This window comes from Crocodylus porosus, unplaced genomic scaffold (assembly GCF_001723895.1).
Source record: "Crocodylus porosus isolate Cpor-Errol unplaced genomic scaffold, CroPor_comp1, whole genome shotgun sequence".
Lineage (NCBI taxonomy): Eukaryota > Metazoa > Chordata > Crocodylia > Crocodylidae > Crocodylus > Crocodylus porosus.
In genome coordinates this window covers 95,615,184-95,640,233 of record NW_017728947.1, presented here as the reverse complement: position 1 = coordinate 95,640,233, position 25,050 = coordinate 95,615,184, and the positions used below count along the sequence as shown (strand labels likewise).

Sequence of the window (25,050 nt, the reverse complement as noted above, 5' to 3'; positions counted from 1 at the left end):
AAAGGAACAAAGACTTCCCACTAAATTCAGAACCAATTTTATTTGGGTAAATGAAGTAGTCCCACTCATAACCAAGGTGTAAATCACAGTATGTTATATTCATACCTTCACACTTAGAAAATATATATATTTATGTACAGGAATTTGTTAATAGGTGTAAACATACATTGCTTTTCAAGATACCGGTACATTCCAAAACAAAAATATCAGCAAGGCAAAGACCTCAAAATGATTTTAGTCAGCTAGTAGTTGGAAACATGTATTTAAAATAAAGTAACTCTCCAGTGACACTCAATATTTAATTAGGAGAACTGCTCAATGAAAATGAAGTTTCTCACTCTAGGTGGAAAGTTAAGGTATCTGACTATTTTTATACTCAAAAAGTAGGCACTGATTTCTAGAAGGAAATTTACTTCTTATTGATATAATTGAGCCAATATGGCTGGTTAACATTTTTCCTAGTACGAAGTAATCCAATGCTGGAATAACTCAGAAAACTCAAGTTTAAACTAAATGTATAAAGTTGGATTTTAATTTGCTTTGCAATACCTATACTAAAAGCCTATAATCTAACTATTAACAATACTGAAAATAGATAAAACTAAGATTCCATGTTCCATAATGTTCTTGTATTGTATCGGAAGCTAGATTATACAAATTGTCCTCCTATTTATTTTCACGATATGGTTGCTTCTTAACTATTCAGCCTCTTAAAATTATTCTTCCAAGTTAAAGGATTTGTACACAAGTATCTCATGCTATCTCATCCACGTAGCACGTCCAAGTCCTGCTACAGGAGGCATACCAGGTGGTGGTATTGGAGGTGGCACTGGTGGTTGTCCACCAGGAGGAACCGCAGGAGGGGGATAACTAGCTGGTGGCATTCCTAGCCCTGGAGGTGGTGGATGAGGTGGAACTGCATGAGTTGGAGGCAGTCGTGGAGGAGGGAAGTTAGGATTGTATGTAGGTGGAGGAGGGTACCCAGGAGTAGGTGGTGGGAGATTGGGTGGTGGGAATGATGTTGGGGGGGGTGGAACAGGTGGTGGAGGGTTAGGAGGATACACATGAGGATGGTATGGTAAATGAGTTGGTGGTCCATAGGCTGGTGGCAAAGCTCCATAAGTTGGTCCTTCTGCTTTCATCATTGACTGAAGACTCTGATAACCCTCCCCTGACATATATGAATTTGTAGTCGACATCCCTGTTATGTAGCTGGTGGGTGGTGGTGGTGGTGGGCGATGAGGCAGAGGTGGTGGCTGATGTACTGGTGCAGGATGAGTTGGAGGAGGAATCTGGACCTTTGGCATGTCTACAGAGTCCACCGTAGTAGTTTGTTCTGCTTCTCCCATTGAAACGGCAGTTGTTAGAGGTGGCTTGCGCTCTGAAACAGACAAAAAGCATAACTGATTCTCCTGCAGCACAGCAGTTAAAGGATTCTGCCGACACAGGAATTTCAGGGAGTTCCATGTCAAACGTGGACCTCATTTTCTCTAGCTACATGTTGATTATTTGGGATTGGAATATTTGCATCAACTCTATCAGACCCTGGTAACACTTAAAAAACTAAGGTTGAGAAAAGGGTAGGTACTACTATACTGGTCCCTCCCCTGACAAGTGAGCTGATTTAAGCTTGGTCATTTCTTTAAAGAAAAATGTGAAATTTACTGCCAAGTTTAATCCTACCTATGCTGGAAAATGCTGGCTTCTTAAAATCAGATGCAACTCTTCACAATTTTTAGTGCATCTTGTTAACAAATCTGGTTTCATCATGCAGCTTCAGAGAGCTAGGAACATGCATTTAATGCAAGCAATACCAACCCAACAGAAGCTGATGGGCCTTGTTCAACTGGATTCTTGATCACTGACCAGAGGAGAAGAATGACCAACCTGCTGGCACGCTAGACAACTGTTTTCTCCCTTACACACAACTCGAAAAGCTTGCTGCATAGAAAAACTGACCAAATAGCAGAGGCAGGAGAGGAAAACTGAGTAGAACTGAGGGGGCAAACCTCTGATAGGCATGCCACAAGCTAGCCCCATGTCCTCCCAGAGTGCTACTCCAATCCTCTTCCTCTGCTTAACTGCTGCTCTCTTCTTCCTCCGCTTCCAGGCCCGTGCCCCCTGCCCTATCACTGTTTCTTTGCTCCCTCCAAGATCTGCAGTATGTTACTTGTTGCATGTGTCCTGCAGCCTGGCCACCCCTAGACTGGAATATTAGCTTTTAAGACAACTCTTACATGTGCAAGGTGCCAAACAGCACAACTAGTTAAAAAAAAAAAAAAAAAAAGAAAGAAAAAAAGTCAGAATGGGTTTAGGAAAATGCTCAAACCAAATGAGTTTTTAGCTTTCATTTTCTACACACTCATTAGATTAAAAGAAATATTTGGTGGGAAGAGAGGTTAATCCCCAAATAAGATCAGACTGGTGAAGTTTCAGGCTGACTGGGATAAATGTTAGGAAAAAGGAAATATCTGGTTTGGCTTGAATACTTAGTAGACTAGTGTTTCTCCTTAATGGGACCCAACTGAAACATCCCTTCAAAATAGAGCAGCAAGCCCAGGCAACCCTCACCATTCATGGGGGATGTTCTTGAGATCCCCACAAATGGCAAAATCTGCAAATGCAGCACTGTGTTCAAAAAGCCACGTAGCAGCAGTATTACAGAGCTGCCATTCCACTGCTGACTGACAGAAGAACTAAAACAGCAATAAAAGAAGGGAGAGAGAACCCAGGCTACTTGTGCTATTCTTCAACTGCTGAATAAGCAACAATTTGAACTAAGACAGCAATTCTTTCACCCAAAGGTAAATCAGATTGGCTCTGAGCCTAAGCCCTAAAAAAAAAAGTGAGAACTAAGAGAGCATATGTGAAACAAAATCCTGTATGACACTCCCATTCCCCATTGTGGCACACAAGGGCAAACTAAATGAAAGTGAGAGGCAGGATTGGAAAAAAAAAAAAGCTAAGCATTACAGCAGTGAGTATCATTTAAGCCCTGTAATTATTGCCTGGTACAGTCTGCAGCAGCCTCACTTAACTTTTGGATGTAGTACTATGTAAAAGAACACAATCATTACAATGGCCCAATATTTTCTATTTCCAATCTTGTTCCACACATTTTCAACTTGTAGTGTCTTTTGACAGATGATGCCCAGCCACAATGACAACTGGGGCCTTTGCCAACTAGAACTTTTAAACTAAGGGGTGCCTGGGACTGAGAGGTTCACACTTGCTCAGGATGGATCTGCCACAATGATGAAACGGTGACTGCTGGGATTTGGATGATGTTTCAGGGTTCCCAAATCCAAGGTGTCTAGGACAGTTTCTAGAACTGCTGCAGATAGTCTGCCGAGTCAGGGAAGTGTCACTGTGCCACATTACACTGTTTCCTAGGTTGTCTTTGCAAGCAAAATTGTTTTATGTAACCAGAGAGGACCAAGACAAATTCCTAACCAATTTAGCTTCAGTGGAGTTGGGATTGTTTATCAGCCCTTAAAAACAGGCACGACCCCAAGCAGAGCAGAAAGAATGCCCACAACTTAACATAAAGACTACAGCTCATTCAAGAGAAAGACCAATTTACAGACCCTTCTGCTCAACTGCCAGGTATGTACAGCCAGGATTTACACAGAATTATGCAGACTGACTGTGATGTTACTAATGCATTTAGTATACTTATGAAGACCTGGAGCTTTACGCATGAGACAAGTGGGAAAAGAGCAAGTACTGTTCCTTTTTTATAGTTCTAATACACACCCTACCACTATGCTTTTCTGCTTCTTGTCAGTACCGTTAGGAGCAGTCATTTTAAGGTTTCAAAATGCAAGCACGCACTATAAAATATTCATGTCATATCTTAGGGTCAGTGGAAGGACAGCTAATGTGTCAAGGCACTGGAAACACATTTTACAATACTACAGTTCCTTTCAAAAACATATGGTGTGCGCGCATCACAAACTACTCTGGCAGAAATCATTCTCTTTTGGGAGATCAGCCAAGCAAAAAGCTGTTCCCTGCTGCCTACTATTGTAGAGGAACCAGAACCTGTGTGCAGGTACATATACTAGAGACCTGGCGTGGGACATGGAGACGAAGGGATGCCTACTGTTCACATGGCACCTGTTGGCTTTTGAAAGCCTCCATGTCTCTTTTTACCTGCTATTCAATGTCTTGGGAAAGCCAAAGGGCCCTTGTTTCCAGAAAAAAGCATCAATGCGACAAAAATGGTCTGCTATACTTCCAGAACCTATAACTTGGCTTTCCATGGCACTGTTCTCTGGAGGCTTCTCTGACCTTTACACTGGAGTGGACCTTAACCAAACAACATAGAAAAGGTTCACAGATTTGACTAGGCTCTTAACTGCTGCATTCATCACTATCAAAACCCTTAGAAAGGCATTCAGAGAAATTTCTGTTTACAGGATAAGCCAATGAAGATGCCCTAGATAAGGCAGACAGGCATGTAAATAAAACAAATGATACTAACCATCTGCCAAATCCCACTGATTTCAATACTAAAAGATGCCCTTCTGCCCAGTTAAGTGTGCCAGCTAACTGGTGCAGGAGCAGCCTGCTCTCAGCTCCTCATGTCTCATTAAGACTCCTTACCTTGTTACCTTGCCTCTTAATTCAGTTGCACCTTTGCCAACAGCAAAACAATGACAGTAACTGAAAATGGCTAGAAAGGTTTACAGCCCAGTCTGCATGCCAGAATTTTTGATTGTCAAACAAGCCTGCTTCATGCAACTTAGACTGTCATCAGGATAGAAGAAAAAAAGGGCGTGGTTTAAACGGTGGTTGTTCTTTTACCTTAACCCATTATAACAATCACAATAGATTAAATGTTCCCTCTTTATGCAAAGATCTTAAACCTCAAAAGTTAAGGCTTTCAGATATATGACGAACTTAATCTATTTCTATACATCACTACTGCAACTACAGAACTCCTTATCCAACATGTACCACATACAACAGGTGTGATAAGCAGATCCTCCGACATAGAGTTGAAGCTTTATATGGACTTGATCCTCAAATAAGTAGTCAGATCCTTAAAAATTTCTTATAAAACCCTACCCAGCTAAAAAACATGCCCATTTTGCAAACATTTGTATTGCCATTGAAAAATCTCTTCAAGACATCAAGTTCAAGACATAGTGCAGCTCTTCCAAGGCGAAATAACAATGCTACAATGCTGGTTCCTGCATAATATTCCTAATACTGGCAGTTGTTCTACTATAGTTCTCCAAAGATTTTTCAAACTGGTGAAGAATACATAGCTTTGAATGTTCAAAGCCTCAAAGATAGCTATTGCCAAAATTACAGCAAAATGCCACCTATAACCTTACTTCTTCCATTCCATTTTTTTCCTCACAAATACAAAAAACTTTGTCAAAATGTATCTGGCATTAAACTAGCTTGGGTATCATCAGTCTCAGATATAGCAAAGCAAAAAAGTTTGGGAGACGGAGGCCTGTTCCAGCTACCATACTAGAAAGGCATGCAGCTGCTCCTCACATTAGATAGTTTGTTACCTGTCATATTTACTCTTCTGGGTAGTTTACAACCAAAAAAGCATTTTTTCTCTTGAATGCTCCTTGCAAACCTGACCAGTCTCCCAGCTTTTTTGGGGGGTTTTTTTTGAGTCTTCAGAATGTTATTTCCATCAAGATAACCTTCCCAGATCACAAGAAACCCACATTGCTAGGATGCAACTTCCTCTAGAGCCTCATCCACAGTGTTCTTAATGTTGCCAAAGGGATTAAAGCAACAGGAGACACTTTCAGTTCCAGTCAACAAAGAAAAAATTCAAGCATTCAACTCAGAGAGCTCCAATAGGAACAATATTATGGGATATACTGCTCAGTAAAACTTACCTGGAGGTGGATGCACAGGGGGTATTGGTGGATGAGAGGTCTCAATTTTAGGAATTTTAGATGGTGGTGGAGGTTCTGGAAAAGAAGATGTATAGAAGCTATGATTATTACAAAATTAATAAAAATATTTTAAAAATATACACACCAAATAAGACATAACTTTCAACCCGAAGGCAACAATTGAGCTTTCAGACAGATTAGAATTTATTTGATGTTGTAACATACATTAAATTACTAAAAGGATCTCTCTACAGTAACTTTTCTCTCTATATGATTATAACCAGCTAGAGACATGGTTGCATAACCAGCTATGAACAGCAGTTCAGGCATGGCAACCCAGAGTAGCAGATCTGGAACACGTACCCAGACACACAAACCCATCCTAAACTGCACAGCAAAGTAACAGCTTTATAGCTGGTATTAGAAGCAAATAGCATTTCATGTTAGTTCAGAGTTTTGACAAGGGAAACATATGGTTAAATGCAAGTCACTACAAACTAGATTTGTTGAGAAAGGGTAAAAACTCCATCTACACACAGTCTTGCCAATAAATGGTTACAAACTTAAGTTATCTTGTATTGCAGATGGAACTTTTACAGTGTTCAGTGTTAGTCCCACTGCTACTCAATACCATGACACTTTCAGTCAGCATCACGATGCTACAAGTTACTGAGTACTGGGTGAAAAACTACCTACAAATATTTATGTTCTTTAATTAGAAGATGAGAAAGGTTTGTTAATTTGATTAAGCAATACAGGACTCTTAAAAATATTGCTTATGGAACTTTTACAACTAAGACTTTTTTATTGAAAGAGTCTGTATTTCGGACTGCATGATCAGTGCAAACAAATTATGGAAGGAAACTAACCAGAGGAGATGTGCAATTTCCTTGTGAAAGGTATGGGACAGAAAATACCATATTTACCTGATGCCTTGGCTTCTTCCTTTGGGGACACAGGCTGTTATTGAAAATAGAGTTCATATCAAAATCAAGAACAACATAAGATCTGAAACATTCTGAAATTACTTATAATTAGCAAATATATTCTACTAATAGGATTCAGTTTATTAAGGCCCGTTATACCTGAATTTCCCTATATCTGTTTTCAACACATGAGCAAGAACTTTGTGCTAACAGAACACAATTCTGTTCTCTTTTTTCAAAATAAAAAAGTACAAGAATAATGATTTTCTAAAGCTTTTAGCAAGAAGTGTTGGACACCACAGAAAATGGTGAATCAGGAAGCATAAAGCTGGGAGTTTGGATGGAAAGTAGATAGTTACAAATGAGTATATAAATTAACTGGAAAATGCAGCTACTTGAACCATATCATTGCCTGCTGCAATCCCTGTTGGTGAGTGTCATCAGCTAGTTTAATCTAGTCATAATTTACTGCAGACACATCATGGGCCACCAAATTAATCAAACACCAAGAATCAGGAGACTTGGGTTCTGGTCCTGCCTCTCCCTCACATTCCTTGTGAGAACTTTGCTAGGTCATTTTCCCTCTTTCTGCTTTAGTTACCTAATCATTAGGTTGTAAAGTAATTTGGAAAGTGCTTCAAAATCTTATACAGAAAGTGCTGTAAGAGCCAACTGTTACCATAATGTCACTAAACTGGCATACCTGCCAAACTCAGACATGTTCTACACATGTCGGAGTTAGACAAATAAATGTTTTCAACACTAAAAGAAGGTTTTCTTTGCAACATCCTACCATGGCACTGAAATTCCATAGCTTTATTTTTATTTTATTTTTTAAAAGGTGTCTGAATTCCTCAATATTCCATAAGCTTTCTTGCAAACTAAAGTTCACACTCCTAGACCTCGCAATTATGCACAGTCAAAATAACCATTTAAAACCAATGGAGTTTGAGAAGTTCAGTAGTCTAACAGGGATTTAAACAAGAATTAAATACCCCAGAGCCAGGCAGAGTTTTAAAAAGTCTACAAAACCATCCTGCATGATTTTAAATGCAGACACAAGTACACTCCTGCAGACGGCCCTAAGCTGCTTTGCTTCTAGCATGCATTCAGTGTTATTCTGGTTCCATCCCCATAACCACAGTGTCTCCCAATAAGGCAAGATCCTGGTTCTAGATTTAACCTGACTACTATCATTATGCCAGTGATTCTTAACCTGGGTACCGCAGCACCCTGGGGTGCCTTGAGCATATTTCAAGGTTGTCCTGCAATGTTAGCACTGTTAAGTATGCAAACAAGATTCACAAAATAAGCCCAAAGATTTCAAGTAGGAATCCCTACTGTTAAAAGCATTCTGACCTGTTGTTGGCTTTTCCCCAAGGGGTGCCTTGAGTCTTAAAAGTTTGAGAACCACTGCATTAAGCAAACATGGTGCTTTCTTTGATGCCTAATTTAAAATTATACTGATTCTTTCCTAAAGCTTACCATGAGTAAACAGTTCTATCCCCTCCATATAAAGTAGTTTTCCAGAGGTTCAAAATAGCTGCCCCCAAAAAATCTAACACACACTAAATAACTATAACCAAACAAACACAGAATTTAAGGGTGTCACATCCCCACATATCTAAAGAACCTCTTGTAACCCATTTTAATGAAGTTCATGATTTAATAAGATTGTTCTGAAAAATAAAACACTACAAAGCCTCTAAATAACATGAACTGTAACAAAACTAAACAACATTTTTGGCAGTATCTGCTTTTCTGTGTGCCAATCACTAGGGCTGTGAGCTGTTTCAAATTTCAAGCTGGTTTTCTAATTGTTTTCACAAGGATGCCAGTTTTCTGTCAGTGATGACAAAGGACCAAACATTATTTAAAAAAAAGCAACTATGTGAGAAGAACTCTGAAAAAAGGCTGTATATACCAAAGGTTGGCATGTATTATATAATTCTAATTATCTTCCACTTTAATACTGCTGCATCCCCACTTTTGTTGCTACTTCTAATCCAAAGATTTTAACTGCAACTCTACATACAAACAGCACTTGTCCAGTTGTGAGCAACTTACAAATGTATAAACCATCTCAAATCTTCAGAGCGACTAAGAAGCCACAAGCTTTTGTAACTGCCTATAATTTTATGTAGCTTTTACATTACTTGTCTGATCACAAGTAAAGCTACATATATGTTGCATACCCAATTATGAAAATGAATGCCCGTTGCAATTTTTCTACCACTGATGCACAAGGCCAAAGAATTTTACCCTGGTAAACAACTGTCCGGTGTTCCTTGCCCTGCCGATACTGGCCAACATATTTTAGCAAATTCTAATGAAATGAGAATTGTTTTTTGTTTTAAAATTAGTTGTTCAGTTGTGTTGCAGGCTGATAGTCCCAGGTTCAACAGTAGTATTTTAACAAGTGTCGGACTAGACACGCTGTTTGAGAGTAGTTCATTCTTATCAGTTTTAAATGTTGTGGGGTCGCCTCACACACATAACTGTTCCTTTGGTACTTTTAAGAAATCCATATAAATATCAGCCCCTACTTATAACTTAGCTTTGCCCCATGGTAAGAAGATCAGAGTGCTCAATTGACCAGTGATTCAGGTGCAGGTGATTTATACAGACATTTGTTAAGGTGATGATAAGGAGCCACCTCAACTGGCATGAAGTGTCATAACTCCACTAAACTATGACAATTGGCTTAAGTGATTAATGCATCTCCCAGGAACATACCTTTATCCTGTATAAAAGCTGAAGTGAAAGTTACATCACCCCTATTTATAGGAACTATTAGGCTGTCTCAGGAAGCCATATACTCAATTCAACCAAAAAATGTTCTGGAGACAAGCAATTCTCTAAACAATATGCACCTTGTTGCTGCCCCATCATGCTGTGGTTAGCCGGGGATTAATTTAGCATATAACTACTATTTTGTCAGCTGCTACATTCTTTTGTACAACCCTGATGCCAGTTCACCTAAAATTTTATACTGAATGTGGGTCTCTCTTACTTCACTCCGTAGTTTTTACAATGTTATTTTCCCTCAATTTTCCTCAAAATAGCAAATTATAAAAAAGCTTATTTCCATACTGAATTACTGTGTAGTGCTATATAGCTGCAAGCTCCTTCACAGATCTGGCTCCATTTCATCAGCAGAAATTACTGTACGTATTATAAAGAGTAATTCAGACCCAAGCAGCTTTGTTTTTTTCCTGGTTCCTGTTTCTAGGATGTTATATATCTTTCTCCCACTTTTGTATCATGCACTCTATCTCCTGCTTCTCTGCAGGGTGGCTGCCTCTTGTTTGCTCAAACTGAACCTGAATTAGCTGCAGTAGGTCATAATATAAGCCATTAAGAGCATACAAAAGGATTTATTTTGAGGATCTAGAACCATGGAACACACTCATCCTAAACAGACTGAGAGAACAGCTGTCGGAGGCTCTTGTGTGAATAATGCCCTGGTTATTCCACTGATGTCTGAGTAGGTTATCAAAACACCCAGGCGATATAGGAGATAATTTTGCTAAATGCATACAAGTTTGAGGACTAAGAGCTATACTTCAACATGGGTTTACTTAGGTTGCAACTGGAATATCCAAGATTTTTGCCTAGGCTCCAGTGAGCTCTTTTATTTGAATGGGTTACACTATACAATATAAAACAGAAGACTTGAAATGCATAAAACTCTTTTTTTTACCTATAATCATAGGAATATGCAAAACTTTTAAATAGTTCCAACGAAAGCATCTAACAACAGCAGAGCTCCATATTTTCAGTCTATTCCTTAGGATAGGCTGATAAATATAAAAATCGCAAATATGCTCATTTTGGAAGACTTTCCTGATGGCCAATACTGCAAACTCAATCTGGTTTCTGAAAGCAGAGTTAGGATTGCCACTTCTTTTGCATCATCTCTTGGAATAAAGATTCTCCTAGTCAACCATGCAAACTCCCATCTTTTCACTGGTATGCATATATGGAACAGACTACAGCATAGCAAACAATTTGGGTGATTATAAAGCAAGGTGCTGGCAAAGTAGTCTTGACAAGAGTAAGAAGATTCTTTTGCCACTAAAGCAAAGATGCCCGTTTCAATACACCAAGGGGACAGAACTGAAAACCACTTGCTGTACTCACTTTTCAGAACAGAACCATTATTTGAGCCAAGAAAAAAAAAACTCCACAAAAACCCACAGACAACTGTTCATACATTACAATAGAAGTCTGTTTGCCATTTATGTTTGTTGGGTGTAATGTACCATGTACCAAATTTGTCTGTGTTGTCAAAGCTGTTAGTTAATAAATATTAAACACATATAACAATAAGGCTGTATCCTATGAAATTAAGATGTTTGCAACAAAGCAAGTCTGATAAAATAAGATTTGCTGCATTCCAAAGTCTTTGGCAAGGAAAATACATTATTCACTTGAATATAAAATACAAGTTCAGGTCAACATACCGCTGGTCTCTTAGCCTGCCTGGGAGGACTTGACTGGGGAGAAGGCTTTTTAGATTGCTGTGCTTGTGTCTGTTGCTGCTGCTGCTGCTGTGCTGACTGTTGGGACTCCTTTTGCTGTGTCTGTGACTGCTCAGAACTTTGAGATTGCTGTGATGGCTGTATTGCAGGCACCTGAGGTGTAGATTGAAGGGATGGTGGCTGTTGCAGTTGGTGTGGTGTATGATGAGGCATTTGCTGTTTCCCCTGTGAGTATAGATCCAGGATCTGGTGACAGATGTCTAACAAAAAAGAGGCCCAAAGGTTACACATTTCTAACAAGAAAGTTAACATTGATTTGAATCTGTTTCCAAGGGCACCATTTTCAAAATCATACTTAGGACTGCAAATATTTTCCCCATTGCTATAACAGACCACTAGAACTGTAAGCATTTTACATTTTCTTTGTGCACTTGACAGAATTTGCTGTGTAGTAAAAGTAAATTTCAATTTTCTTTTTAAAGCAAATTTCTGTCTGTATGGGAGCAGGGGTCTTGTGTACCACAGGAGAAATAAATATATTTAAGGCAAGAAAACATGATTTTAAAAAAAAGCAACCAAGAGAATTCTTATAGAAAAGCTGTAGCAACTGATGAAGGTGTGGATTCAGGAGATCTGGGTTCAATTTCTGTCAGGTTTCTGATTCAATCAACTCTCAGACAAATCACTTCACTCCGATTGCTTTTTTTTATAAAAATGAAATAATTCTCTCTTCTATATTTAGATTGAAAGAACTTGGGGGATGCCTGCTATCAGAGCATCCAAAACAAAAGAACTATAACTGCAGCTGGAGCCTTTAAATGCTAAGTAATGGAATAAAAGGAAATACAAAATAAAAAGTGAAAAGCAAATGCACCCAGAGAAAGAGAAAAGTATATAGGTATGCACAATGATGATAAACACTGGGGACGATAATAATAAATGCTGTGATAAAGTTCTCTTTTATGATATGGGAAATTGTATAAAATAATATAACAGCAAGCCTTGCTATAACCTGAAATTAAGTTGGCTATGTGAACTGAGAAGAGACAGTCTGGGAAAGGCTCCTTTAAAAAAAAATTAAGGAGCATAATACATGCATATCAATGTTCCCTCTAAGAAGTAGCGGTCTGTGAGCGTGCCACCTCGGTCCGGCATGGGACACTTATCAAAGGGGGCTGGGGGCCAGAGTTACAGGCCAGAAGCTGGAGCCAAGAGGCTGGGGCTAGATCAAAGAGGCTGGGGGCCGGGGGAAGGAGGCTAGAGCTGGGGGCCAGAGGGAGCTGGCTGGGGGGGTGGGGTTGGAGCCGAGGCGCCAGAGACTGGGGCAGAGGCGGGGGGCCGGCGTGGGCTCCACCGGCTCTGGGGAAGTGCTCTGCTCTCCTGCATCAGGGCCGGGGAGCGCAGCACTTCTCCAGAGCTGGCGGAGCCCGCGCCAGCCTCCATCCCTACCTTGTCTCACCTCAGGGAGGAGCTGCTGCCTGCCCCAGTGAGGCTCTGCTGACTCCAGGACACTGCTCCACTCCCCTGCCCTGACGCCATGTGCCTCCTTGCTCCCCGAGGCCATGCAGCAGTGTCCTGAAGCTGGTGGAGCCTCACTGGGACAGGCAGCAGCTCCTCCCCGAGGTGAGGAAAGGCAGGGATGGAGGCTGGGGTGAGGGGCTGACACAGGCTCCGCTAGGTCCGACGACGTGCTCTACTCCCTGGCCCTGATGCAGGGGAGCAGAGCACTTCCCCAGAGCCAGCAGAGCCCTCACCAGGCTCCCGCCCCAGCCTCTTCCTGGTGTACGGCCTTGAAAAGGCTGCGCACGGCCACACTTTTAGTTGCATGCAGTCACGCAGGGAAGAGACTTCCTTTGGAGCATCAATTTCTCATTCTCCATTAGGGGAAATAATGTTGTATTAGGCAAGGATGGGAGCTCCATGCTATTTCTCTTCACAAGCTAGTCCTGCTTGTAAAAATGTTGTTTATAAGATGTCGGGATAGAACTAACATCTGAGTACCTTTAAAGGTCAGAGGAGTTATTATGTAGTTTTTACTCCATCTTTTAAACTCCAATTGCCTCCCCTCCATTGTAAGATGTACTGCAGTAAAAAATGAAATGTAGCACAAATGAAAATTAGCAAATCAAACACTGAACAGAAAAAAAAAAAATTGTTCAGGCACAAAGATACATATATACGCCATGCTAAGACCCACTGAAAACCTGATCACTATTTTACCCTTTATTCCTTGTCCTATTGGTAGAGTCAGTTTTCTTGGAAAAATAAAAGCAGAACATTTCTGACTACTGGGCTCACCACTGAATATGTCCTGTGCCAGACACACTTAAATAAGATTACTTTGAGCAATAAGTGTGATTATGCTGTTTAGGGAAAAAAAGCCACCCAAACCAGGAAGTTATAAGAGAAACTGACCAGATTCCATTTTTTTTAAAAGACTGCAAGTATCTAATTGGGGTGGAAAAATCACTGCTGGTACCTTCCAGAACATCAACAGGTACATCTTGAACAAACTGCTCCCACCATCTTCTGTACATTGGCTTTGATGTCCACTCCTGAATTTCAAACTTGCATAAACGGCCTGCCAGATACATAACTGCAACAGCTATGATCTCAGGTTCCCACTGCAGTGACAATGTAGTGCAGAGACTAGAATATGAAAGAACAGCCAGTTTAAGTCAGCTCCAACAACTACATCACAAATTGGAATATGTGGTATTTACTGATTAGACAATTAAGATGACCATTTTAAGATCTTATTCAAACAGTGTTAATGAACAAAACTAGGAATCTGTTTGCTAGACAAGCTAATTTGCCAGACTCAATACTTTATGTAGTACCAGTAATCAGAAATTAAGTTTGATTTTACCTGTACAAAGAACTTTACTCTCAGCAATAATAACCACGGAAAGAAGTGAACAGTTAGCTGAGATATTTTAGATGTAGCTTGACACACCAGCGTAAAGTTTTCACAATGTAAGGGGGAGGGAGGGAGGGAGAAAAGGGTGTGCATTTAACTGCATCAAATTCCAGCTTGGATAATTACATTTTGCTTAGCCAAAAAAATCCTTTTATGATGTCAGCTGGAAATGGTCTTCTGACCTAGACATGCATGCAGGGCTTCATTTCAATTGTGAAAGAATGCCTATCTTTTTTTCCTCCAGTTCTTACAGATAAAATGCATTTAAATAAAGCAAAAACAACAAGGAAAGAGAGACAAGGAACAATAAACAATTCTACAACCAAGTCCTCAAAGCAAAGTTTTAGATTACTTAAATTTTTAGATCCTCCTGATTGGCCTTTGTAGCACTGAATACAACAGTAAAACTGATACTACTACAGCTCCTCTATTATTAAATGTAATCACGGGAAACTAAATTTGATTATTTAGTTCTAGCCAGCTGGTTACAACAACATTTCAGGCTGTTCACTCATTACAAAAACACAGAGAAATCAAAATACAAAAAGGTAGCTTTGGTTAAAGCACAGAACAAAAAAAAAAAAAAAAAAAATCTGTATATTATGGATGCCTGAAGTCCATAAAACAGAAGTATACTTTGATAACAATGGCTCATTTAAAAATTGTTTTAATAGTAAAAATGCAAAAAGCAGTTTTAACACTTGCAAGATGTAAACTTTTAGCAGATTTTACACGTTTAATGTTGCAACTATAAATATATTTATATTTATGTTACTGTAGGGAATCTAACTCATTTTAACAAATGCTACATAGCAATCCTTTTAACCAGGCAAGAAAGAAAGAGAATCTTAATTGAAGTACCTATAGTTGAAATCCACATTGGTGATAGTAATGAACAACACTGGCTGAATTCAGAGCTCTCTCAAAGCACATATTCTGAGATATTTGTTAAAACATCATATAGCCCCTACAATCACCTCCATGACATTGTCGTCTAACATTGGACAAATTTATGGGGAAAAAATATTTCTGTAGAACAGGGGTTGGCAACGTTTCTGGGCAGAGTGCCAAAAAACCTGCAACTTTGACTCGCAAGATGTTGGTGTGCCAGGAGTGGATGGGGTAGAGAGCTATGAGGGCCCTGATCCTGGTTGAGCTGTCCCAGACCCTTCTTTGCCATCTGCCCCAAGCTGCACAATACTGAGCAAAATACCTTCACATGTGCTATGCTCTAGCACCTGTGCCAGGAGTTGCCTACCCCTGCTAATAGATGCTAGCCCTGCATGCTTCACTTGGGATCAGAAAGTGAATTTGCTTTCTGTTCTCCCTAAAGTATCTTTATCCATGATAAATATGATGTAAGCCTAATTGTGTGTGCTGATGTGCTTGGGCCCAACACCTTGTTCATCTCTAAAAGACTGTTACCACCATCTGTGCAACTGCTTTACCCCCACTTGCCTTATGCAGGTATCCACAGCTTAGCGCACATGCTACCAGTCTCAAAATGTGAGAACCTAACATACCTGAATAAAATCAAGCTATTTTCAGAGAAGCTGTTCCTCAACACTGTTGAACAAAGCCAAAAGGAACTGTTGGTTCTCACACCCCTTGGTCAATCAGGTCACTTTTTGTCTCTAGCTAGGCACCTGAGCTAGAAAATACGAGCCTAATCACTAGAGGTGCACCCATACATTGGTCCGATATTGGATTGGCACTGATATAAAGAAAATTTAATATATTGGAACTTATCAGGCTGATAATTTAGCCAATAAATGGTCCATGCACGAGTGCAACCACGGCGCAGCACAGTTGGCGAGGAGCACAGTCCAGCAGCATTGAGAGCTGCCTCTAGCTTGTAAGTCTGGTGTGGAAGGAGGGGGAAGGGAAGGAGCTGCGGAGGGTAGATCAAGGCCCCTGTGGGAAGGGAGGCATGGGACTGGGGCAGGGGCAAGTGCTGTCCAGCCGGGCAGGGTGGGCACAGGATAGAGTGGGCGAGGGGTGTGTCCCACTGCTGTGCGTCCCTTGGCCAGGAGCCACTGGCTCATCTGGGAGGGCAGGGGCCAGGGCTGCACCAAGCTCTTCCTGGTGAAGCAGGACTGCGCGGGGGGCGAGCCTGCAGCCACAAATTTGCCATAGCCCCCTCCCATTGCAGCCCTGCCAGGAAGAGCTTGGCCACTAAATTAGCAGAAATGACTCAATACCCAGAGATCACATCTATTAATTGAGGTGTCATATTAACATACCAACCTCTTAAAAATAAAGCCACACTTAAAATTGCAATTGGGAGTAGTTTGCTCAATTTAGCAGTTACAGATGGTAAACTAAGAAGAAACCAAATATTTTGTTTTTCTTTTCTAAATGCTGACTGATGTAATAGACTTGAATAAAATTATTTACAGCTCAATATACTTTCCTACAGCACCAAACAATTAAAATATGTCACACAACAGCTAACTTTTTGAAAAATCCTCTCTCCCAGTTCAAGATAACCAGTTATATACTTCTCTTCCTACAGATCATTAAAGACCACTCAGATCTGTTTCTGTGACTCAAGGGTTTGGCCAGCTGCTTTTGGATCTTATTTGGGGTCCTATGTCTGGCTTTCCCTCTGGTGTTCCCAATCTACTCTCTCACCCTTGAATAAGAGTCTTTGAGTCTTTTCTTTAAAGGAGAGAGAGACCCAAGTGATTTATAACATTTCTGAACTGCCTCCACTGTTTGCAGAAAACGTATAGCTTGAGTTCATCTAGGTGGAATGAGAAAGGTCAGGGTCCAAAATAAAGGAAAGTTGTGGTAGGTAACTGAAATACTTCACTGTCAAAAATTATAAAAATGTGTGGAAGCAATTTACCTGTCATTTACAAATGTCCATGCCATCTGAACCAATTTCTGGATTTTGTTTTTATCTCCTGAAAAAGAAAAAGATTGAATGATAAATTAAAAATGCTTGAAAATTTTTAATGGCATAAACTAATAAAAAAAGAAAGACTTTGGAATATTTGGAAATATCCCCAGAAAATGTTAATGCTCTTTGTTTAATAGTTGCAAGTGAATTATTGAAGCTGCAAGACTGCTTTTATATGTCATCTCTCTGTAAAACATTTACCTTTTGCACTAATTTTTTTGAGCTTTCTGAAATGATAGGGAACCCAACATTTATCTTTTAAGTGGAAAGAACACCAAAGTGGTGGTTTTCTGTTCAATGGGATAGAGGCATTCTTTCTTTTGGAGTGAAAAATAGAGAAATATGACATTACAGGACAAGAGCATTATAGGATTGTTATGTAGGATGAGCAATTGATTTCCAAGGCTCTGGATTTTCCGTTTCACGTGGGACAACAGGGAAAACTACAGATTTCCTGTTTTTAATCAGAGAAAAAATGGATTTTACTTTTTAGCAGAGAAACCTGCAGATTTCCTGGTTTTGCAAAAACGGTGGGGAAATCCCAGCCCTCACCCAAGGCTTGGATCAGGCTCACTGTTGGTTCCTGGAGCCTGTGAAGTAAGTGGGGCTTGGGGGTTGCAGGGCAGGGCTGGGGGAGGGAAGCTGGCTAGGGGCTGACCCAGATCGAGAATGGGGCTGCGGGGGAGTGTGCCTCTGTGCTTGCTCCCAGGAGCAGGGCCAGGCAGGGCAAGGGCAGCAGTGCTCCTCTGCAGGCCATACATGCAGCAGCCAGCCAGGGGCAAGGGCAGTGGTGCCCTTCTGCGGGCTGTACATGCACTGGCGGGCCAGCTGGATCGGGAAGCTTGTACACAGCAGTGCCACTGCCCCACACCGCTTCGCTGCATCCAGTCACACACGCAGCTCTGCGTGAAGGAGCATGGCATCGGTGGTGTGGGGTGGTAGCAGCCACTGAGTATGAGCCCCCCCCAGTTCAGCAGGAAGGTGTGTGTGGCCTGAAGAGGGGTACTGACCAGGGTTTGGGGGAAGGAAGGAGAGACAGGACTTGCACACAGCAGCTGGCCACTGCCACAACCCCATACCACCGATGTTGCACTGCTCGCCCACAGAGCCATGATGGTGCAGGGCAGTGCCAGCCACTGTCTGTGATACTCCACCCCTGCTCCTGGGAGCAGGCACAGAGACACTCCCTCCCACCCCCTCCAATTCTCAATCTCCCTCCAGCACCTTCCCTTTTTCTCATCCCATCCCTTCCCCTCCACACACTTACCTGCTGGGGGGGTGTATGTCTGTGCCTGCATGTGTGGGGCTGGGGAGGCTGTTGGCAGGGGAGGGGAGAAGAGGGGCACCAGCAGGGCTGTGGGGCAGCAGGGCTGTGGGGGGCCTTTAATTTTAATCATGGATTTTGAAGTTTAATCATCAGAAAATTTGTGATTCTTTATCAGGGAAAACCAGGATCCCTGGTGACTTCTGATGACAAGGAATTGAAGTTGAATGGGTCTGAGCATGAAAAAAGAAAGTATAGCTGCAAAAAGTACTTTTGCCTGGGTTATCAGGGATAAGGAAGCCAGCAACAAGACCTTCTGAAGGCGTTCCATGACAGGAGAAATGAACTACTGAGATCAACTTGTCTAAAAACAGCAGTGACAAAGTGAAAAAGAAATATGATCTACTAAGACTAAATGCCTTAGTACCCTCATTTTTGCTGAGGATGATATGCCAAGAACATTTACTTTTGAAAATATCTACTAGCTCTTAGTTTGTGGGGTTAGGCAACCTCTGTTTGAACTCCCTTCAGGAAAATAAGATTAATATTCACTTTTCCTTTATCAGGTGGATTAGTGTTTGTAAATAACTTCAGGTCAAATTGCTCTTTTAGTGGTATTTGTACAACTATTACTGAAGTATATTAAAAATATTTTATTTATTATTGATTACCTTTGAGTTGTTTGGCATACTTGAGAAGGAACTGATAAGGATGTTCCACTTGTAAATCAAACTTTATAGTCTGTAGCAAGATTCTTTCTAGAACCATTACTTCTTCCTAGAAAAGATGAGAAAGTAACCATAAATGAGATTACCTCTTCTTTCACTCATTAGCGTTTGATATTTGTTTCAAATATGACTATACAGCAGTGGTCTCCAACCTTGCTAAGTAGAAGATGACACCTTTAGCATTTAAAAGCAACCTGAGATCTACTGTGCACAGCTGCCACCCCATCTCCCCCCAACAGGTAAGTCTGTGGGGAGGGAAGTTAGGGGGCAGATTGAGGTAGAGGGAGAAAAAATTATTTGGGGGCACACCTCTCCAGCGGGTTTGGCCCATTCAGCCTGGGCTCTACTCAACTTACCCCTGCTCCTACCTTTGTGGCACTGTCCCTCACCGCTGGGACCTCAATCTAGCCCCTGCCCCTTCCCTCCCCTACAGACTGACCTGCTGGGCTGGGGTGCATGCATGCATGCGGGCACTCAGCCCCTCATCCCAGCCTCAAGAGGGACCCCAAGAGGCTCTGAGATCTACCACAAGAGGCTCCAAGATCTATTGGTGGATCGAGATCCACTGGTTGGTGACCACTGCTATACAGTATCCCCAGGGAAACAAGGTTTGACTGCTCCATTACAGCTCCCTCAAGTAGTAAAACAGAAACTTCAACCTAATATTTATGAGAGATGCCAAAGTAAATAAAATCAGAAAATTAGGCAAATTTTCTTTTTCATTTTACATTCAGTATTTTTAGGAGAGCTTTCAATATTGTGGTGTAAAAGCCGAGTAAAAAGGGAAGGAAGAACAGGGAAAAAATAGCAAAACTGACAGCACATAAAGCATCAAATGCACAAAACAAAACAAAGACTTCTGTATATAGTATTTCCTAAAATTATTTGATTTAATTCTTAAACAGGAGAGGCTGGATTCACATAGGGTAATCTGACATCAATTTTTTAATTAAATCTCAAGGTGCCATTAGGATGATCATGATAAACAGCTAAGCATACTTAACAGGATGAAACTATAACCTCTGCCTAAGTGAAAAGGCTCAAGGGTATTTTACAACTTTCCCTTCATCTATTATTTACATAGAGGCATCAAAATCAACACAAAAAAATAAATTATGGGCTTTGGATTTAAAATATCACTACTTGTCCACGGGATTCTAAACTCTACTAAAAAAAAAAAAAAGTCAACAAAATAAAATAAACAAGTTAGCATCTGTTTTCTTAAAGGATCTTAAAAACTTTGTAAGTCATACATAATGACTGCTGTTGTAGAATTTGGGATGGCAGATCAGGCAAACTGACCAGCAATTTTCTGAATAGACAAGCAATTTGCGGCGTCTCACTTCAGTATGATCATCCTGACAACCTTACTTTTTCAAAACTATCAGCTAGCCACTCTGTGAAATATAAGAACCTTTTAAGGTGTCTCAAATTAAGCACCTATAATCCAAAAATCACCGTGTTTTTAATGGTAGCTTTTTGTAGCAACTGAAAAAAAAAAAAAATCAGTCAAGGCAACTGAAACTACTAACATACTGTAGAGAATAAGAAATTTCTTAGAACTCATACCATACACTTGCTGAACTGAAAGGAGTTTTGAAAAACTAAGTTTTCCTATGAAAATGGTGAGAGCTAAGGACTTTTGTGGGCAACTTCTTGTATTGGATCAACTGTATAGTTAGGCTGATACCCGAAAGCTAGTCTGTGTCCCTCCTACTATGCAGTTGGTCCAATAAAAGATATCACCTATAAAAATCCTTGACTCAGGTTTCCTTATTTCTTTTAAAGGGATAGCCTATAATTAAAAAAAAAAGTCATATTTCTCTGAAAAGTTGTAGTAATTATAGTTTCAAGTTTGCCCCTAAAATTTTAATAACTGAAAGAAATTATAAGAGTATTTACCTAGCTTTCCAATCTTGTGTATATGTTGTCAGCTTAATATATTGTCTTTTCCCCAAGAAATCAGGTTCTCCTGTGCCTAAGACACCATTCAAAGTAACAGGAAAATTAAGAGACTTAGGCTTCCCTTACAAACTTAACTACACTGGAAACTAAAGGCAGCAGCTTTGTCCTCAATCAAAAGAGGAGTAAGGTGCATTAAGCAGCTAGCTATCACTTTAATTTCTACTTGTCATGCAGTAAGAGCAAGCATATGGCAGTAAGTTTGCATAGTCTCCTACGGTAAAGCCTCATCTTTTTGACCCATGGTAAATTGTTTTTATGTCCATACCTTTATGAAAGTTGAAGTTGTCAGTCTCCCTTCAAATGGGAATCTAACTTTCCTGCTGCTATCTCAGAGAGAAATAAAGCCTTAGCATATGAAGAATATTAATATATTTAGTAGATTAAATTAAGTTGTTATTACATAGACAAGAATTTAAGCATAACTTATTTTTACCTTTGGGTCATCTCCAAACTGTCCAAATTGCACATCGTTTAATAAACTACGAGCAGTTTTGATTATATCTTTACATTTTTTGGGTGTTTCTTCAACTTTTCCTGCCAGGAAGAGACAGCAGGCTCCAGTCACCTACCGAAGAAAACTTTTGTTCAGAAAGGTGTCTATGTATTTAAATGTAGCATCCTAAGTAAAACACTGCCAATTTCAACTACCAGGCTATAAGATGCTCTCTGTCATAGAACAGTTAACATAATTAAAAGCTGATGCATTGACTATAGTAGTAGAAGCTAAGTTGTGTGTAAAGTAAAGTAAATATAGGCTTTTGGATGACTGCCCATTAAGCAACATTTTATGATTAAAAATATAAACAGTTTCTGCCTTAGCACAAAATGATCATTGCCTCATGAGGGTTTTTAAAATGTAATTATGAAATTTTTATTTTTATAGAGCATTTACCAGAAGCTGCAAACCATAAATTTTAACACTTTCTTTGGAATGAGATTAGCATAACAGAATTACAACAGCAAGGCTTATTTGCAGTAGGTCATTTAACTGACTGAGTGTACACAGGGAGAAATGGTAAATTTTAAGGTTTGATATTCAACATAAAACATTTAATTTTCATTTCAAGGCAACATGTTTAAAGGATCTGATTTAACCTTAACATTATAAATCACACAAATTAACATTCTCCATATTAGCCTTTTTCTGACATACTTATACGACTTCAACATGTAATTTAAACTTTACACACACACACTTTAAGATGCAATCTTGACAACAGTTTTCAGAACTTTTTATCCATAAAACATGACACTTCAATAACTGTGTCTCACATCAGCCATTTGCCACCACCTTAAATACTCCATACTTAAAACATCCATTGCACTAAAGAATCAATCCTGTAAACTTACATATCTTGGGAACTGCTTGAAGGAGTGAAACATATAAAACCGATGAAAATATATTATTCCAGTTGCCAAAGTGTCATAGTGTCTATGCTACAGGATAAGGATTTAAACAGAGCATAAAGTACATTTAAAGTAAGAGATGGATGAAAGAAGCAGAGAGAGAAATATCCAGCTTTCATCCAAATAAATTAAAACTAATAATGACTGCATTTAATATGCAGAGGATATAATCCACAAAATAACTTTCACAAAAATCACTTCATGAAAATATGAGGCTCCTTCTCTAAGGATCTTATGAGCTGGCATGGACAGAGAGTCAAGACGATGCTTACACAGGGGTCCACATAATTCCAGTCATTTAACTTAAAACCCACAGAACTGGCTCAGAAAAATGAAATAATTACAGTAAGCCTTGAGGTGGGTCATTTAACATTATAAAGTTCTCATGACACCCAAATCATACAAAGGGTAGAAGGACTCTGACCTGCCTTGATCCTTTTGAGCATATATTAACCAACTACTACCCAGCCATTGCAGTTTAAGGGCATCTGCAGCGCCCTTTACCTTCTGTGCTTTTACCTAGTGTTTCAGTTATTGCTGTGTGTTACAGTTATATGAGAGGGCTGAAATGGTGACTTGGGGAATTCCCTAGATAAATGACTGAGAAAACAAAGGACTGGACTTGATAGACCTGGAGGCCTTTCATGTTGCTCAAGAGGTATCCACTGGAAAAAGTTCCAAAATTTAAGCCTGAAGGATTTGTGCAAAGGCTTAAGGTAAGAAAGCAGGTACTTCTAATCTCCAAAATCACTATACAGTACATGATTGAAAGCTCTATATCACATTTCCCCTTTATGCTGTCATTTTATCAACTGAATCCTTGTCAATCAAACAGAAGAAATAAATTAGAGTAGAAATACAATACATTAAAACAGATATTTAATTGTCAAAGATGTTTTGAGAAGATGACTAAAATTTCAAGAATGAATCAAAAACATACGAACTATTCTTGCTAGTAATAATTTTTCTAGTGTTGTTATTCTGTAATGCAAATAGCTGCCTCAAACCAACTCAAAGGATACAACCCAAGACGTGTTCCCACATCAAATATGAACCGGGCCCCTTCTCGCCGGTATCGTGCTTCAGTAGCTGGATCAAGGCCTTCTAGCTGTGATGGTGTATGCGCCAAATCTTTTTTATCCCAGTACCAACATGGTTTTGTGTGGTCCAGGTTTGCCAAATTTACAGATGGGCTGGAATTTTCTTTATTCTCCTTCATTTATTGAAGTAGAATGGATCCTGCTTGATAAGGTTTTCAAAGGGTAGATTTTCAAGTAGCAGCTCCAGAGCCTAAAAAGAAAGACGTGTCTTTACAAATGGCGCCAAAACAAAAACATTTCCACCCTCAGATAAGCCATTTTCTTTACTTACACAAATTACGTCAGCAAGTTCTAAGACCTGAAAGTGACCTCAGAAAGTGGCTGATTTTGCTATGAGCACGTAAACACAGTAAATATGTAAGTTTTTAGATTAAATTTACAGCACTGACACCATGATCTGACTGCTCCCCAAGTCTCTCTACAAATGTTCTTCAGGTGACTTGTCCTCTTTGAAAGTCCACTATTCACCGCGCTATAGATGACAGAACCAGCAAAGGGACAATAACATCTTGGCCCGGGTGTTCTCAGCCACCTGGAAATTTCCTTTATGAGCAGTGCCCATGAGGTGACGTGGCGACTCCAGTCACCAGCTTCAAAAGAGCCTACGATCGGGAGCTGCAACCAGAATGACCTTACCTCAAACCAAGTTTGTTTCATTTTGCTTAGACCAGTGCTGCCCACCCATGCCCCCAGCTTCTAAGGCAGCAGTTCCCAAACACGGACAGACTGCACGTCACCAATTTAAAATGATGCAACCTTAAATACCACCAGCAATTTTTTGTCATGCAAAGTAACTATAATGCATCTGTTAAGAGTACTGCTGGTGGTGCCTGTACCAGAGATTGGGAACCGCTGGCCCAGGGGATGGGGCAGCTGGCAGCGCCCCAAACGTCCATCCCGCACACAACCGATCCGTTTGGTTTTGTTTCTCAAGCTTCCGCCCTCTCCCCCCGGCCGCTCGTCCCGTGCTGCCCTGGCTCCTGCCCTCTCCTTGCCCACCCCGGCCTTCAGAAGGGCTGCAAGGGCGCCACCAGCGAAAGGGCCCGGCTCGGCCGGAGGAGCTCACACGCTTCCAGCTGCCGCCTCCGCCCTGCCTGGGCCCAAGCTACCCCCACCGCCCAGCTCTACCTGTCCCCGGCCCTGAGGGCCCGGCCGGGCCCCGCAGCCGCACTCAAGTCTCGATCAAGAGCGGGAGCCACCCGGGACGACACAGCCGCTAAGGGCGACAAGGCCCGCACTTCATGCACGGCGCCATCTTGGGCAAAGCGTCCAAACCCCGCCGACGTCACCACGTCCGCGCCGCGCACGGCCTCCCCGTTCGCGGGCCGCTCCCCGGCACGCGGATTGGGAGAGGCTGGACTGGCACCCACGCCTACCAATCGGACGGCAGATCCCAGGAAAGGCCAAGAGCTCACAGCCAATAGGCATGCAACCATGGGAAGGGGTTAACCCCTCACCAATGAGGGGCGAGGGGGCGG

The 25,050-nt window shown here is 40.8% G+C and overlaps 1 protein-coding gene across 1 annotated transcript; it reads right to left on the bottom strand.

The window, feature by feature from the left end:
* Positions 1-21: 21 nt before the first annotated feature.
* CCNK (cyclin K) lies at positions 22-24,717 on the bottom strand. Its single transcript, XM_019552491.1, has 11 exons — positions 24,701-24,717; positions 23,495-23,762; positions 22,416-22,497; positions 21,499-21,630; positions 19,044-19,149; positions 17,055-17,112; positions 13,763-13,932; positions 11,266-11,543; positions 6,800-6,833; positions 5,874-5,948; positions 22-1,381 (listed from the first exon to the last, which is right to left on the bottom strand). The coding sequence occupies exons 2-11, from the start codon at positions 23,689-23,691 to the stop codon at positions 759-761; spliced, it is 1,755 nt and encodes a 584-aa protein (XP_019408036.1). The 5' UTR covers positions 23,692-23,762; positions 24,701-24,717; the 3' UTR covers positions 22-758.
* Between the last annotated feature and the right edge of the window lie 333 nt (positions 24,718-25,050).

Coding starts and splice junctions, on each gene's coding strand:
- CCNK (XM_019552491.1), bottom strand. CDS start 23,691: ATGAAGGAGAATAAAGAAAATTCCAGCCCATCTGTAAATTTGGCAAAC. Junction 19,150..21,498: donor AGTTTGGAGATGACCCAAAG/GTAAAAATAAGT, acceptor CATCTTTTCTAG/GAAGAAGTAATGGTTCTAGA. Junction 1,382..5,873: donor CCCTGTGCATCCACCTCCAG/GTAAGTTTTACT, acceptor TGTCTGTTTCAG/AGCGCAAGCCACCTCTAACA.